Source organism: Cervus canadensis, chromosome 8 (assembly GCF_019320065.1).
Source record: "Cervus canadensis isolate Bull #8, Minnesota chromosome 8, ASM1932006v1, whole genome shotgun sequence".
In the NCBI taxonomy this organism is placed as follows: Eukaryota; Metazoa; Chordata; class Mammalia; order Artiodactyla; family Cervidae; genus Cervus; species Cervus canadensis.
Window position 1 is genome coordinate 86,026,279 of NC_057393.1, and position 15,065 is coordinate 86,041,343.

The window sequence follows — 15,065 nt, forward strand, 5'->3', positions numbered from 1 at the left end:
ACTATAGTGGGTTGCCATTTCCTCCTCTAGGGGATCTTCCCCACCCAGAGATCAAACCTGAGTCTCCTGTGTGTCTCTTGCATTGCAGGCAGATTCTTTACTGCTCAGCCACCAGGGAAGCCCATAGCCCCCCCATAGCCACCCATAGCCCATGATAAGCCCTCAAATTGCTCACAGGGGGGAAGGAGACAAAGAAGTAAACCTGTGGTTACAACAGTGTGACAAATGCTGTGTAAGAGATATGCTAGGATGTTTGGGGAGTTTGGAAGAGGGGGACACCACCTAGGTGGAATGGGTGTTGGTAGTGGGAGTGAGGTTTAAGGAATGACTTTCTGGGACTTCCCTGGCAGTCCAGTGGTTTGGATTCCATGTTCCAAATGCACGGTGCATGGGGCACATGTTTGATTCCTGCTCAGGAACGAAGGTCCTGCATGTCACATGGCACACCCCAAAATAAAAAAACAAACAAAAAGAAATGACTTTCTGGAGAGATGATAATGTGAACTGTGTCTTGAAAGGAAAAGAACTAGTCAAATGGAGAAAGAGTCTTCCAGAAGAGGGAAAGCCTTTTGAAAAGACAAAGTGGGAGCACATGGCATGTTTTGGGGACTTAAAAATCTAGATGTACATGGGACATGAGGACAAGGAGGCTGGAGAGACAGGCAGGGCCACCTCAAGAGGCATCTGGGATGTCATGCTAAGAAATTCAGCCATAATTCTGGGGGCCATGGCAGCTGGCTTAATTTTAGGAAGGTCATCCTGGTAGCAATGTGGCACGTACACTGGGGTGGAGAGTGAATCAGGCAGGAAGTTATTGTTGCCATCTCAGTAAGAAATGAGGAGAGTCTATATTAGTGTGAGACAGAGAGGTGGGGACACTAAGAGATTTAGAGACTTTCATGGATAGATTTGAGGAGCAATTATATGTAGGAATCAAAGAAGAGAGGAGGCAATCTATTTGTAACCAAACAGGACCCTACGGGGCCTTCCAGGCAGAAATCACAGCCCACCACTATGTCCTCTGCCTGCCTCTTGCTTGTAAAAAAAAAAACTTTAGGCTACCAGACCTTCTCTGAGTTACAGAGTACTTTTAATCAGAGAAGTGAGTAAATGCAGAAAAAAAGGAAAACAGTCAAGCAAAACAAAATGATAATAGTTTAGGGACTTCCCTGCTGATCCAGTACATAACACTCTGCACTTTCACTGCAGGGGGCATGGGTTCCATCCCTGGTTGTGGAACTAAGATCCTGCAAGCCGCCTCATGCAACCAAAATAATAATAATAATAGTTTAGGCACTCGAAAAAGTCAAGAACCTTTAGTTCCATCTCATGGGCTGCAGGTAATATCCTAGGCCATGTTCTTTAAGCTGTTTTGCAGATACTGCAGCCCCCACCAGGTTGAAGAAGTTAATGGTATGCTGCCCACAAGCACATAACTCCAGACCAGAAGGAACCAGAAGATTGAAGAAGGTTGATGATGTTGACTCCTGATTACCTCACTACGAACCAATCAGAAGAACGTCCATGAGCTGATCATACACTCCACAATCTCTCTTCCTTACCCTATCTTTAAAAACCTTTCCCTGGAAGCCTTCAGTGAGTTTAGGCCTCTTGAGTACTAGCTGCCTGGACTCCTTGCTTGGCATCTGCTACAAACTTCACTGCCACCTGGTGTCAGTAGATTGGCTTAACTGCACATCCAGGCAACAGGACCAAAATTTGGCTTGATAACATTTTGGCTCCCAGGTTTTTTGACTTGGGTAACTGAATGAGTTATGGCCCCTCCCCTAAATAGGAAATATACAGGAAGAAGTACATTGGTGGGGATAGTGATGATGGGGGAAGGGATGAAAGGATTAAGATAATAACGTGACCTTCTTAAAAGTGGAGATTGAGAGTGATGCCTTGAGGGACATTCAGTTTGGTAGGCAGTAGGTAGGTAGATAGGTTTGGAGTTGGGGAGAGATTTGGTGCTGGACATCTAGATTTTTTTCATCATTAGCAATGTAAATCGTAGTAGAATCTGTAGTTTTAATGAAGCTATTCAGGGAAATTTTAAAGAGTGAGAAGAACAGTAATCTAGAGATGTAAGTCTGGAGATATCCATATGAGCAGGTCAGGAACAGAAAGAAGAGGATGGAGAAGAAACAGCTGGGGAAATAAGAAAAAGAAAAAACAGAATAAAGGTATATGGTGAAAACTAGAGGAATACAGGGTTTCAAGAAGAGGAAACCCTTAAGAGTCCTTTGGAGGTTTCAGTCTTTAAAATTTTAGCCATTTGCATGGGTGTGAAGTGGTATCTCTTTGAGGCTTGAATTTGCATGACTGTGAGGAATAATGATTCTCGATACCTTCCCAGATGCTTACATTAACCTATGTTTATTTGCAAAAAGTCTGCTCAAGACTTTTGTCCATTTTTGATAGATATATAAAGAATATATGTTGAAGGAAACTGATGTTTATTTATTTGGCCTTGCCACAGGGCATGAAGGAAGTTGCCAGGCCAGGGATGGAACTCATGTGCCCCCTGCAGTGGAAGCACAGAATTTTAACTACTGGACCACCAGGGAAGTCCCCGCACTGATGTTTTTTTAAATGTTGAAGGCAACTGATATTTACTGATACAACCTAAATCATTGTCGTTGTTGTTTAGTCATGTCCAACTCTTTCATGACGCAGTGGACTACAGCCTGCCAGGCTCCTCTGTCCATGGGATTTCCCAGGCAAGAATATTGGACTGGGTTGCCATTTTCTTCTCCAGGGGAACTTCCTGAACTTGTCTCCTGCACTAAGCATGTATTTTACCACTGAGTCACCAGGGAAGACTTACAATAAAAACCTTTTTTGTATGCAGTCAATGGAAAACTGAATGACTCTGAAACTCGGAAAAAAATCTTGCATATATGATGTTGGATAACTTTAAATTATATATTTAAATTATATAAAATGTAAATACAAAAATCAAATAACTTTAAATTGCATAAAATACACTTAGACTTAAGTAACTTTAAATTACACTTTATCCATTGTGCTTATTACACATCAAGCTCTTTAAAGGGGCAACTGTAACTTCTCCATGGACTAACGGAAAGATCTTTGTGGTGTGGTTGGAAGGCAAAGAAAACCCACCTCACTGATTCAGTTTGCCTAGGATTGAGCCGGAAACCAAACCAGTATGGTGCATGCTTAGGTGAGGTTTTTGTGTTTGTGTATTTAGCAGTAGACGCTGTCAGAAATACAGAAAATATAGACAAATGAACTATTTAGGGACTGCATGTGGGAGCACAAGCATTGTGTGGGAAGAACTGCATGCTGGAGTCAGCTTGGGCATTTGACTGCCAGTGCTGGTGTGGGCATCTCGTTTTCAGCTCTATCCCTAGCTCATTCCTACAGTACTTTGCACGGCTCCTGAATCATTCTTGTGTTTTCAGTATTTATTTTTTACGCAGCTGTCGGGAGCCCACTGCAGACCCACTATATCGAAGTCTTTGTGGGTGGTGCCAGGCTGCTCCTTTTTAAAAACAACCTAGGTGATGGTGAGTGCACCTTCCAAATGTACCGCTGGCCCATTCTCATGGCACTCTAAAATGATTTAGAGCCCCATGGGCAGGCCAATCCCCAATTAAGAATCGATGGAGTTGGTGTAGATACTACATTAACGTTTCACGAGAGAGCCTCTTTTCTTCTTTAAAAAGTTACCCAGGCCATTCTGATGGGACCTGCCCAAAGCGCGGCGACCTGGACCAGGGCGGGGCTGCAAGCCCCCTACCTGCGGGCGCGTGCTCGGAACAGCCGCGCACGCGCACGCACTCGCGCACGCTGGCGCCTTCCTCTGGGCGCCCGGGGTCGGCGGCGCGCGGGGCAAATGGAGTGGGTGCTGGCGGATGCGCTGCTCTCGCAGAGCCGGGACCCCCGGGTCCTGCTTGGGGCGCTGTGCCGCGGGGAGGCATCTGCGGAGCGCGTGGAGACCCTGTGTTTTCTTCTGCAGCGACTGGAGGATGAGGAAGCGCGCGGCGGCGGCGGCGGCGCGGGCGCGCTCCCGGAGGCGGCGCGCGAGGTCGCCGCCGGGTATCTGGTGCCGCTGCTGCGGGGCCTGCGCGGGTGCCCAGCGGGCGGCGCGGATGACCCCGGTCCCGCGGCCCGCCAGCGCCGGCGAGTGCTGAGGGCGGCAGGCGCTGCCCTGCGCTCGTGCGCCCGCCTGGCCGGGGGCCCACAGCTGGCGGCCGCGCTGGCTGAGGAGGCGCTGTGCGACCTGCTCAATGCGGGGCCTGCGCCCGGCCTCGAAGGGGCCGCCGAGGCGGCCGTGGAGGTGCTGGCGGCCGTGGGGCCCTGCCTGCGGCCTCACGAGGACGCGCCCCTGCTGGAGCGAGTGGCGCGGGCCGCTCTCGCGCTGGCGCTGGGTGGGGACAAGGCGGGGCCTTCCCAGGACGCTGCGGCGCTGGTTGCCGGGCGGCTGCTGCCGGCTCTGGGCCGCTGCGGCGGGGCGGCGCTGCGAGCTGTGTGGGGCGGGCTGGTCGTGCCCGGGATGCCTGAGGGGCCGGGCCGCGTCGGGTCGCAGCTGCTGATTCTGAGCGCCCTGGCTGAGAAGCTACTGCCCGAGCCCGGCGCAGACAGCGTGCCCGCCGCGCGCGAGGGGGGCCTGGACGCCCGGCGCTGCGCGCGCTTCTGGAGCACGGTGCAGGCCGGACTGGCCTGGTCTGAGGACGCCCTGACGCGCAAGCGGGCGCGCTACCTGCTGCAGCGGGCTGTGGAGGTGTCGGCGGAACTGGGGACCGACTGCGCGTGCGCCGCCGACGAAGGAGCCGGTACTTGCCTCTCTGCCCCCAGGCCCACCCCTACTTGACTTTCTGCGAGGGAGGCCCTTCTGCTTCCGGGGCCTTCTCCGCGATTCTTCCAGAATTTGGTTATTCTCGTGGTCCCCATAGAGCCTGAAAAACCTTGGGAACCTCATCTCAAGGGTGTTCTCTGAACTGTAGCAAATCACTGCAGCATTGTTAGAACAGTCCGCATTTAGGATGAATTCTCTTGCCCAGAGCGGGTGGAATACTGCATTCGTGGAATAATTTAGGAACTAGTCCAGCAGGATATTAACAGACCAAAATTGCACTATATAGTGGACTCATTCAAATAGAAAAGAAGGAATAGCCCTCATCAAATTGAAAGGAAAAGTATTTACATGTACTGACCGACGAATTGAGCCTTGAGTATTAGAATTTTGTCATGGGAAAACCATCACAATCCTTCGGTAGTTCTCTTAGGAGGATTTATTAATATTAGTTAAGTATATGGGCCTTAAATCGACCTTTGGCGGAGGGTATTTTTGCGTTGATTTAATAGAATGAGGTTTTAATTTTTTTATTTATTTTACGTTTTGAGCCTGTGCATCCTACCAGTTTTTTACAGGATAAAAGTAGACAAAATAGCAAGGCCTCCCTTTAGTTTGGTTTGTTACTGTTGATCAGTTTGTTCACTGAAATAAATGTGTGAAAATACACTTCAGTCATCTTAAATTTATTTTGATCTATCAAAGTCCAAAATGGATTGATTGAGTCAAAACTGCCTTAATGGATGGAAAATTTCTATCCTTTCAACTGTGGCTGCCTACCTATTTATACTAGTAAAAGATTTTTGTTCCACTGAAGTTGTGAGTAGATTAGATTTTTATACACGTTTAAAACATCAGACAGTAGATATTTTAATAGCCCGCAAGTTGGTGATCATCCAGTGAGAGTTGTCACTGGAAAACATTTTTTTAAATTACCAAAGTTAAGCACTCATTTATTTTAAAGTGTCAATCATTCTGCAGTTTTAAAGATAAGGAATAGTCTTATGCTTGCCTCCCATCTATATTTCCTTCATTTCAAAGAGCAGCCACTTTTACCTCTTTTAGTTGATTATTTTGGTGTCTATCCCTATATCTTGACGTAATCTCTAGTAATATCATAAAATCCTTTATCCTATTTGCAATTTTGATTAAATGTGAGTTCAACAAAATTACAACTAGGACAGTTCACCAGTGATCTATGTAGTAATCTATGATTTATTTTTTCCTTCCTGCAAGTTTTCCCTATATTTGTCATTTATGTTTGGTTGCCTCCATACTTACCACTAATTCAGACCTAGATTCTTAGTTAGCTGTTTAAATCTTTCCTGTGCAAAGTGAGATCATCAGTCATTATAAATTTTCTTGAAGAAGTCTCTTCTGAAGTCCCATTACAAGCTCAGCCTTGTGCACACCACTGACATTCTTAGATCTGCCTTCACTTTCATCTGGGGGACTCCCTTCACCTGATCTTTTGTTGAAGCTCTTTTCCTGGAGTTCTTATCTTCAAGATCTTGAATATCTGATAATTTAATCAAAGGTTCCTTTATGTCTTTTCTGTCAGTTCAACCTGACACTTTTTTAGTTTCTATCTCCTGGAAATCCCCATCTGTTTGTGCCTGTTGTCTATCTTTTCCATTAGATCCTTTAACCTACTAATCATAGGTATATGTAAGTTCCATTTTTGGACCATCTTTGAGTCTGATTTTGTTTTCTGTTTTATCTCTTGGCAATGAGATTACCTTTTTTCAGTAGCAACTGCATTATTTATGCCTTAGAGATAGGTACTCTGTTAGATTGTTGGGGTTGAGTCACTCTAGTTGAGCTGGCTTTGGATTTTGTTATTGCTGTAGTTGGCATATTGTTGTCTCCTTATATTTAGAAACAACATTTTCTATTTAGAAACTAAATCTAGAAACTGATTTTCTTTTTTAAACCATATCAGGCCCAAGTCTGTTTTGGTGGTCTGAGAAGAAAAAAGATGAACTTCTAAAGTTTTGGGAAAACTATATTTTAATTATGGAAACTCTTGAAGGAAATCAGGTAAGTGTTTTCATATTTTATCAAATCCTGTATAGGTGCAGTTTCTTTCTTTTTTTTCCCCAAACATTCTGTAGAACCAGTACAAAAAGGTCAACTTGGATATAGCATAATGGAATACATTAGCATACTTTGTTTTCCAGCATGAGTGAGTGAGTGAGTGAAGTCACTCAGTTATGTCCAACTCTCTGCAACGCTATGAGCTATAGCCCAACGCTATGAGCTATAGCCTGCCAAGCTCCTCTCTCCATGGGATTTTTCAGGCACGAATATTGGAGTGGGTTACCATTTCCTTCTCCAGGGGATCTTCCGGACCCAGGGATCAAACTCAGATCTCCCACATTGCAGGCAGACTCTTTACCATCTGAGCTACCAGGGAATCCTGTTTTCTTTTCCAGCATAGCTGCAATTTAAGGTTGAATGTGAACTCAGGAAGGAGGAGAGTGAAAGAGCTGGCTTAAAACTAAATATTTAAAAGAAAAAACTAAGATCATGGCATCCAGCCCCATTATTTCATGGCAAATAGAAAGGGAAATGGTGGAAGCAGTGACAGATTTCCTCTTCTTGGGCTCTAAAATCACTATGGATGGTGACTGCAGCCATGAAATCAGAAGACAGTTGCTTCTCAGCGGGAAAGCTGTGACAAACCTAGACAGTGTGTTGAAAGGCAGAGAGATCACTCTGCCAATAAATGTCTCTGTAGTCAAGGCTGTGGTCTTCCCAGTGGTCACGTACGGTTGTGAGAGCTAGACCGTAAAGAAGGCAGAGAGCCAGAGCAAAGAGCCTTCAAACTGCGGTGCTGGAGAAGACTCCTGTGTTCCTTGGGCAGCAAGGAGATCAAACCAGTCAATCTTAAGGGAAATCAACCCTGAATACTCATTCAAAGGACTGATGCTGAAACTGAAGCGCCAACTTTTTGGTCACCTGATGTGAATAGCTGGCTCATATGTAAAGTCCCTGATGCCTGGAAAGATTGAAGACAGAAGGAGAAAAAGGGGTCAAGAGGATTAGATGGCTGGATGACATCACTGATGCAATGGACATGAACTTGGGCAAACTTGGAAAGATGTGGAGGGACAGGGAGGCCTGGCGTGCTGCAGTCCATGGGGTCACAAAGAACTGGACACAGCTGGGGGACTGAACAACAACAACGTAAACTCAGGATCAGGAAATTAAAGAATACTTTGGTTGACTTAATTTATCATTCAAAGGATTTGGTCTTATTTGATCTTCCCTTGACATTTACTTTTAAAATGTTTGTTCGTTTTTAGTTTCTCTACGTTATAGATAATCTCCAAAGAAATACACAGTGAGGAAAATGTTACTTAAAACCTGAGATCAGTTGTTATTAAGTAATAATGACCCTTTGATTTTGTAGGCTTGCTTTCTTTTCTTTCAGTTCTTACATCTTTGCATTCTCTGGTTCTGAGAATAGAAACCTGAAAAAAACCTAAAAAAAAAAAAAACATGAAAAATTATTTTCAGTTGACTTTGAATTAATATAGGAACATGGAATTTTTAAATTAGGAATCTCTTTAGAGGTTAACATTTAGATTGACATTCATTAGAATCATCCTGGTGCCTTATTAAAGTATCAGTTGCTGGATCTGGTCTGCAGAGTTTCTGATTAGGTCTGTGGTGTGGCCTGAGAATTCAGATATTTTACATATTCCCAGGAGATGCATACGCTGCCGTTCTAGGGACCACACTTGGAGACCTGTTATAGGGGTTCCCAGTACGTAAGCTGGAGATCGCTGGGGGGCCAGCCATCATGGAGTCACTGTGAGGTGTCAGTCTAAACCCATTGTTTGTTGACTAAAGGAAAGAAGTACTCATATGTGCTAAATGTATGTAGATGTGGGGATGAGGACTAAACGAAAAACAGTTCTAAATTTATATAAACTATGGTTTTCCTTAATCAGTGCATCCATAACACCCTCACTGTTCAGAAACTCTTAAGTTAGTTGCCTTTAGTTTGTAGGATATGTACATTAGACGCTGGTATTTGCAGGAGTCTAAGAAAAAAGAGCGTTGAACCCTGAGCTGGCTCTATGTCTAAATGTGTGGCCTTGAACAACCTGAGTGACTAGAGAAAGCATTTCAGTATTTTTTCATCTTTGTAATATTGGTGGTGTCAGCCGTACCTGCTTCCCAGGACAGTTAAGGATCACATGACATAATTTATGATATTCTATAAATGTAATGTTACTGTAACTATGTTCTAGGTTATATTTATTAGCTTTGCCATATTCAGTCTTACTTGAATTTGTATGATTTAAAAACTGGAAAAATCAGGCACCTTCTGCACATTTTTTTGCATGGGTGTGGTGGGGTCAGGGAGGGTGGAGGTTGTGGGGGGAAGAACAGAAGAGTGACTTACATAAATATGTAACAATACTTTGGTTTTTAAAGGTGAATTTTCATTTCCTATGGCTTTTTGCTTTTGTTTTCAGATACATGTTATAAAGCCAGTTTTACCAAAGCTAAACAGTCTGTTTGAATACGCAGTGTCAGAGGAAAATGGTAATGGTTGCTTTTATTTTGATTTTTTATGATGCATCATTTTCCCCCTTATTTTATAATTAATTCTTGTTCATTGTGGAGAATGTTATATGCATATATAAATTCACTGCTACCAGGAGACAGCTGCTAATATTCCAGATACATACCTTGTGAATTGTTCATAATGTTTTTTCTCACTCAGCAGTATATCTGAGTGCACTTACCTATGTCCTTAAATAGTCTTTGAGAATTTAGTTTTAAATGGCTGCAGAGTTTTCTGTAATTTAGAGGCATGGTAATTTTATAAACTTATCATTATGGAAAATTTCAAACATTTACAGGAGAAGAGTTTGTATGATGAACCCTATCACCTAGCTTCTGCAGTGATCAACTTGTGGCCAGTTTCTGCCTTATATTGCATGTGGCCTCATTTGCTCCCTCTTCATCAAATGATTTTGAAGCACATTCCTAAACAGCATATCATTTCATCTGTAATTATTTCAGTATATATCCTTAAAAGATAAGGACTCTTTGGTAATGTTTTATGTATGGTGTATTATTCATTTTTTAATAAGCATTGTTTGGTATTATATATACTAACTGCTTTTCAGCTTTGTTCTCTTAATATATCTGTTTCAGTGTTAAAGTTGCTTTCTTAGAGTTTCAGCCATTGTTCTGTAGGTTGGACTTCTGGGGAAGGGAAAATTCTAAGATACTATTTTAAATATAGTTTTTAAGTCCTTAATCAGTACTATATTATGAGGGCTTTTTAGGAGAAATAAAATGAAACTGGAGCTTCCTAAAATTATCTTACGAAATTAAGTTTAGATAAATGAGACAACTAAACGCAGGCTAACGTTTGTATTCATATGAATGATGAAATGCTGCATTATCATGTTTACACGTGAGAGTTAACCTAGGCAAATGGGTTTCAGTGCCTGCTTTAGATAATTACAACTTTAATAGTGTGACCCCTTAGGAATTGAGCTTTATTCAGCTGATTGCTATGGTTGTTTTCTGATACATTGGAATTTTTCACAGACTATAAGAATCTATAGTCCCACCTCGGGCTAGAATTTAATTAAATCCTGTTGTGACTTCACTTACGCATTTACTGTTAAAGTGATTCTCTTATTACCACATTTTGCCCACAGCTCTCGGCAAAACAAACCAAATAGCAGTGACATATTTTGAAAAATTACCACTGCCAAAGAATTGAACAAGCATCTTGATGTAAATAACATACAAAAATGGACCGGTTTATTTATAGAATGCTATGAGTTTAAAATGCTGAATTTTTTTCCTAAAAATGTTAAGGATATTTGAAAAGAGTTAAAGTATCTCTAAGGTACATACTTATTTCATTTTTTGTTTCTCACTCATTCATGTATTTACTTACTAGATGCACACTTAGTGTCCAATACTACGGAGCACTGGGGTAAGTGGTGAGACAGAAGAACTATTTTTCACTTGATTTTTGGTCTGTTTTCCACGGAAAACTGGCTTTGATTATAAAGTTCTAGACAGACAACAAAGAAGTGGCAGGAATGGAATACTAGTGAGGCCATTCCTTGGTGAGGCAAGCAGCTGAGGCCTGCCTTAGGGGTGACTCAGTGGGGCAGACAGCTCTGGGTGCAGAAGCCCTGAGATGGCAGCGGCGCCGTGGGGCAGAGACCAGACTAGTGGGGCACAGCTTGGTGGTGCGGGAGGGGTGGCCTGAGGCTGCAGTAGTTGTCAGGGGCAGTTTCATGCCTGGTTTGGATTTTGTTCTGAGTTTTGAGAAGCCACTCAAGGGTTTTAAACAGAGGAAAGACAGTTTCGGGTTTCTGTATGAAAAATGGATTGAAGTAAGGAGAGAGAATTGGATGAAATCACCCCAAACCTGAAGTTCCAACCTGGTTGTGTGGAGTCACATTTAATTTTGTACACTGTAGTCACCATGACATTCGCTTGCAGTCTTTCTAAATGAAACTGAAAATGGAAGACCAAATACTGAAGTTCCTTTGGTTATTCAGTAATTAAACACCTTTGAACATGATTGTTGTAATGAAGTTAATGTGTTTGTGTGTGTGTTTATTTATGAATATATAGTCTATGTGGAGCAATTTAATGTGAGAATCAAAGTCAACTTTGGGTGTTTATTTTCACAGGATGCTGGCTCTTTCACCCATCCTGGCATCTGTGTATTTATAAAAGAATGTTTGAAAGTGAAAACAAAATCCTGACTAAAGAAGGCGTTACCCATTTTTTGGAACTGTATGAAACAAGGATTCTTCCATTTTCACCAGAAATTTCTGAGGTAATGGCAGCCTCTCCCTTCCCTTGTTCCCTTTGTCAGAAGATAAGAGGCGAAGGCACTTGTTGTATTTTATGTGATCTTCAAAAGTGTATACTGGGGCTTGAAAATTGCAACTAACACTTTAGAGATTTGGTGAAAACAAACCCTTTATCTCTAAATGAGGCTCTCATACTTGGACTTTGTCGACAGGCTGCCTGCATCATTACCGTGATGAAAGGTAGTCCTTTGTTATCTGTATTCTGAACAAAAGTCAGCAGCATGAACCCTGGGATAGAAGTGTGTTAGATCACAATAAACTGTGGAAAATTCTGAAAGAGTTGGGAATACCAGACCTCCTGACTTGCCTCTTGAGAAACCTATATGCAGGTCAGGGAGCAACAGTTAGAACTGGACATGGAACAACAGACTGCTTCCAAATAGAAAAAGGAGTACGTCAAAGCTGTATATAGTCACCCTGCTTATTTAACTTATATGCAGAGTACATCATGAGAAACGCTGGGCTGGAAGAAGCACAAGCTGGAATCCAGTTTGCTGGGAGAAATATCAATAACCTCAAATATGCAGGTGACACCACCCTTATGGCAGAAAGTGAAGAGGAACTAAAGAGCCTCTTGATGAAAGTGAAAGAGGAGAGTGAAAAAGTTGGCTTAAAGCTCAACATTCAGAAAACTAAGATCATGGCATCTGGTCCCATCACTTCATGGCAAATAGATGGGGAAACAGTGGAAACAGTGGCTGACTTTATTTTTTTTGGGCTCCAAAATCACTGCAGATGGTGATTGCAGTCATGAAATTAAAAGATGCTTACTCCTTGGAAGGAAAGTTATGACCAACCTGGATAGCATATTAAAAAGCAGAGACATTACTTTGCCAACAAAGGTCCGTCTAGTCAAGGCTGTGGTTTTTCCAGTGGTCATGCATGGATGTGAGAGTTGGACTGTGAAGAAAGCTGAGTGCCGAAAAATTGATGCTTTTGAAATTTGGTGTTGGAGAAGACTCTTGAGAGTCCCTTGGACTGCAAGGAGATCCAACCGGTCCATCCTAGAGGAGATCAGTCCTGGATGTTCATTGGAAGGACTGATGCTGAAGCTGAAACTCCAGTACTCCAGCCACCTGATGCAGAGAGCTGACTCATTGGAAAAGACCCTGATGCTGGGAAAGATTGAGGGCAGGAGGAGAAGGGGACGACAGAGAATGAGATGGTTGGATGGCATCGCTGACTCGATGGACATGGGTTTGAGTAAACTCCAGGAGTTGGTGATGGACAGGGAGGCCTGGTGTGCTACGATTCATGGGGTCGCAGAGTCGGACACGCCTGAGCGACTGAACTGAACTGAGTGATACTGTCTCCATGGTTCTGAAGCACTGAATTACTGCTCTTTGTCTAGTGATGCTACTCCTCCGGTTCTGAGTCAGTGAACTCCTATCTGCTGCACTGAGCAGGGGCTGCCTTTTGAACTATGTTATGAGAATGTGTACTTCCACTTCTCAGAAATCACACAAAGTGAAGACACTGTGAGAATTACAGCTGTGATTTTAAGTCCTGTTATGATGACGTGAGTTGGATGATCACAGACTTAGGAACAGTAATTTACCTCTCATTTAGAGGTAACCTAAACATCCCTAATTATCCAAGTACATGTACAGTGTTTTAGTATGCATCCTTTTTCTACATTCTCCTAGCCTTCTTGCACTTCCTGAAAGCTTGCTTTTGTCTACTGATGTTTTCGAAGATATACTTTTCCCCATTTATCGTCCAGGCATAGGTGCTTAAGTTTTCTCTTGGGTATCTTTCTGTTTTTCACTGAAGTGAAGTTGCTCACTTGTGTCCGACTCTTTGCGACCCCATGGACTGTAGCCCACCAGGTTCCTTGGTCCATGGGATTTGCCCGGCATGAATACTGGAGTGGGTTGCCATTCCCTTCTCCAGGGAATCTTCCCGCCCCAGGGATCAAACCCAGGTCTCCCGCATTGTAAGCAGATGCTTTACCGTCTGAGCCACCAGGGAAGCTATCTCGTTTTTCACTAGTCACTACCTTTATTTTCTACCATGTGTTCTTTCTTTGGATTCCTTTCCTCCTCCTCAGCACAGCACATGCTCTCTTAGTATTCTATACATTTTTATCAGGTTGGAAAGTTTGGTGTAATACCTGGGATTAAGGTATCCTCCAAGGCTATCATAAATCAGCCTGCAGCATAAGAGATTGCTTATAACAGCTCTTCAGTAACCCTGCATAGGATGTACAGTTAGGGCAAGTTGACTTTTCAAAATTACAGTTACAGCTTAACGTCAAATTTTTTTTCCTGTTTTTTTTTTTAGTTTATCATTGGACCATTAATGGATGCACTTTCAGAGAGCTCTCTATACAGCAGGTAAACATGCATTATATTTAGCAGCAATGCAGTAATATGTATTTGATTATAAATTTAATATGATTATGAAATATGACCAGATTGTTAATAATGCATTTGGTGGATAAATATATGTTGCCTCATAGACATTCTGCTTTTTCTTACCATGTTGTCCCTTCTGGGTTTGTGATTCTTCTTGTCCTTCTAGTAATTATATCTGGTGTTTCTCTTTTTCACCCATCCTTTCTTGGGCTTTGGGGAAGGACACCTCACATAGGGACTTTCTTTCCCTTACTCCTGACTTCTGCCCGCTTGGAATTTATGGTGCCTGCAGTGCAGGAGACCCAGGTTCAATCTCTGGGTAGGGAAGAGCTCCTGGAGAAGGAAATGGCCACCCACTCCAGTATTCTTGCCTGGGAAAAACTATGGGCAGAGAAACCTGGAGGGCTTCAGTCCATGGGGTCACAAAAGAGTTGGACAAGACTCAGTAACTAACACTTTCACTTTTGTGTAATCTAATAGAAAATACTCTTGACAGTCAGCTTCTTTAAAAATTTTAAATCAACCTGTGCTAAGTTATATTAATATTCAGTCCTGTTTAATATCGAAAAGACATATCAATGCTTGGTTTGTCAATTATTTTTATTTTTCGAATAACTCATTACTGTTGAATAGTTTTCTGAAGCAGACAGAGAGCAGATGTTTTACTGGAGAGCAGTAAAACCAACTTGGTGGTTTCTGAGAATTGACAAACACATTTATTATGAAATACCTTCAATTTCCTCCCATACTAGTGTGTTCAGTTAACAGATAATGTTCCTGGCAGAAGCAAAATAAACAAAAAAAAAGTGTCTTTAGTAGATGTTAGCAATTAAATGCTTTTGCAAAAGTGGTTTATTACTAACGTATGTCTTTTACTTAATACTTAAAGATTTTAAGTAGTATGTGTTAGAAATAATAAAATATAATTTTACATTATCATTTCTAGACTTTTCTTAAAATGATACTATTTGGCAAGATTGATGCACATGTGTCAGATTAAGTGTCATA

General features: G+C 42.5%; 1 protein-coding gene across 6 annotated transcripts in view; it reads left to right on the top strand.

Moving 5' to 3' along the window:
* The first annotated feature begins 3,821 nt into the window (after nt 1–3,821).
* Nucleotides 3,822–15,065, top strand: part of TARBP1 (TAR (HIV-1) RNA binding protein 1) — a 61,157-nt gene continuing 49,913 nt past the window's right edge. For 4 of the 6 annotated variants that reach the window (XR_006270947.1, XR_006270948.1, XM_043477077.1 and 1 more), the window contains exons 1-5: nt 3,823–4,805; nt 6,768–6,865; nt 9,316–9,385; nt 11,515–11,663; nt 13,984–14,036. Coding sequence is in view for 3 of the 6 variants with exons in the window: in XM_043477077.1 (XP_043333012.1) it covers nt 3,866–4,805; nt 6,768–6,865; nt 9,316–9,385; nt 11,515–11,663; nt 13,984–14,036 (1,310 nt within the window). In the remaining 3 variants the exon portion in view is untranslated. Of the gene's footprint in view, nt 4,806–6,767; nt 6,866–9,315; nt 9,386–11,514; nt 11,664–13,983; nt 14,037–15,065 lie in introns of all 6 variants that reach the window. The other 2 variants (XR_006270949.1, XM_043477076.1) reach the window with 2 other exon arrangements.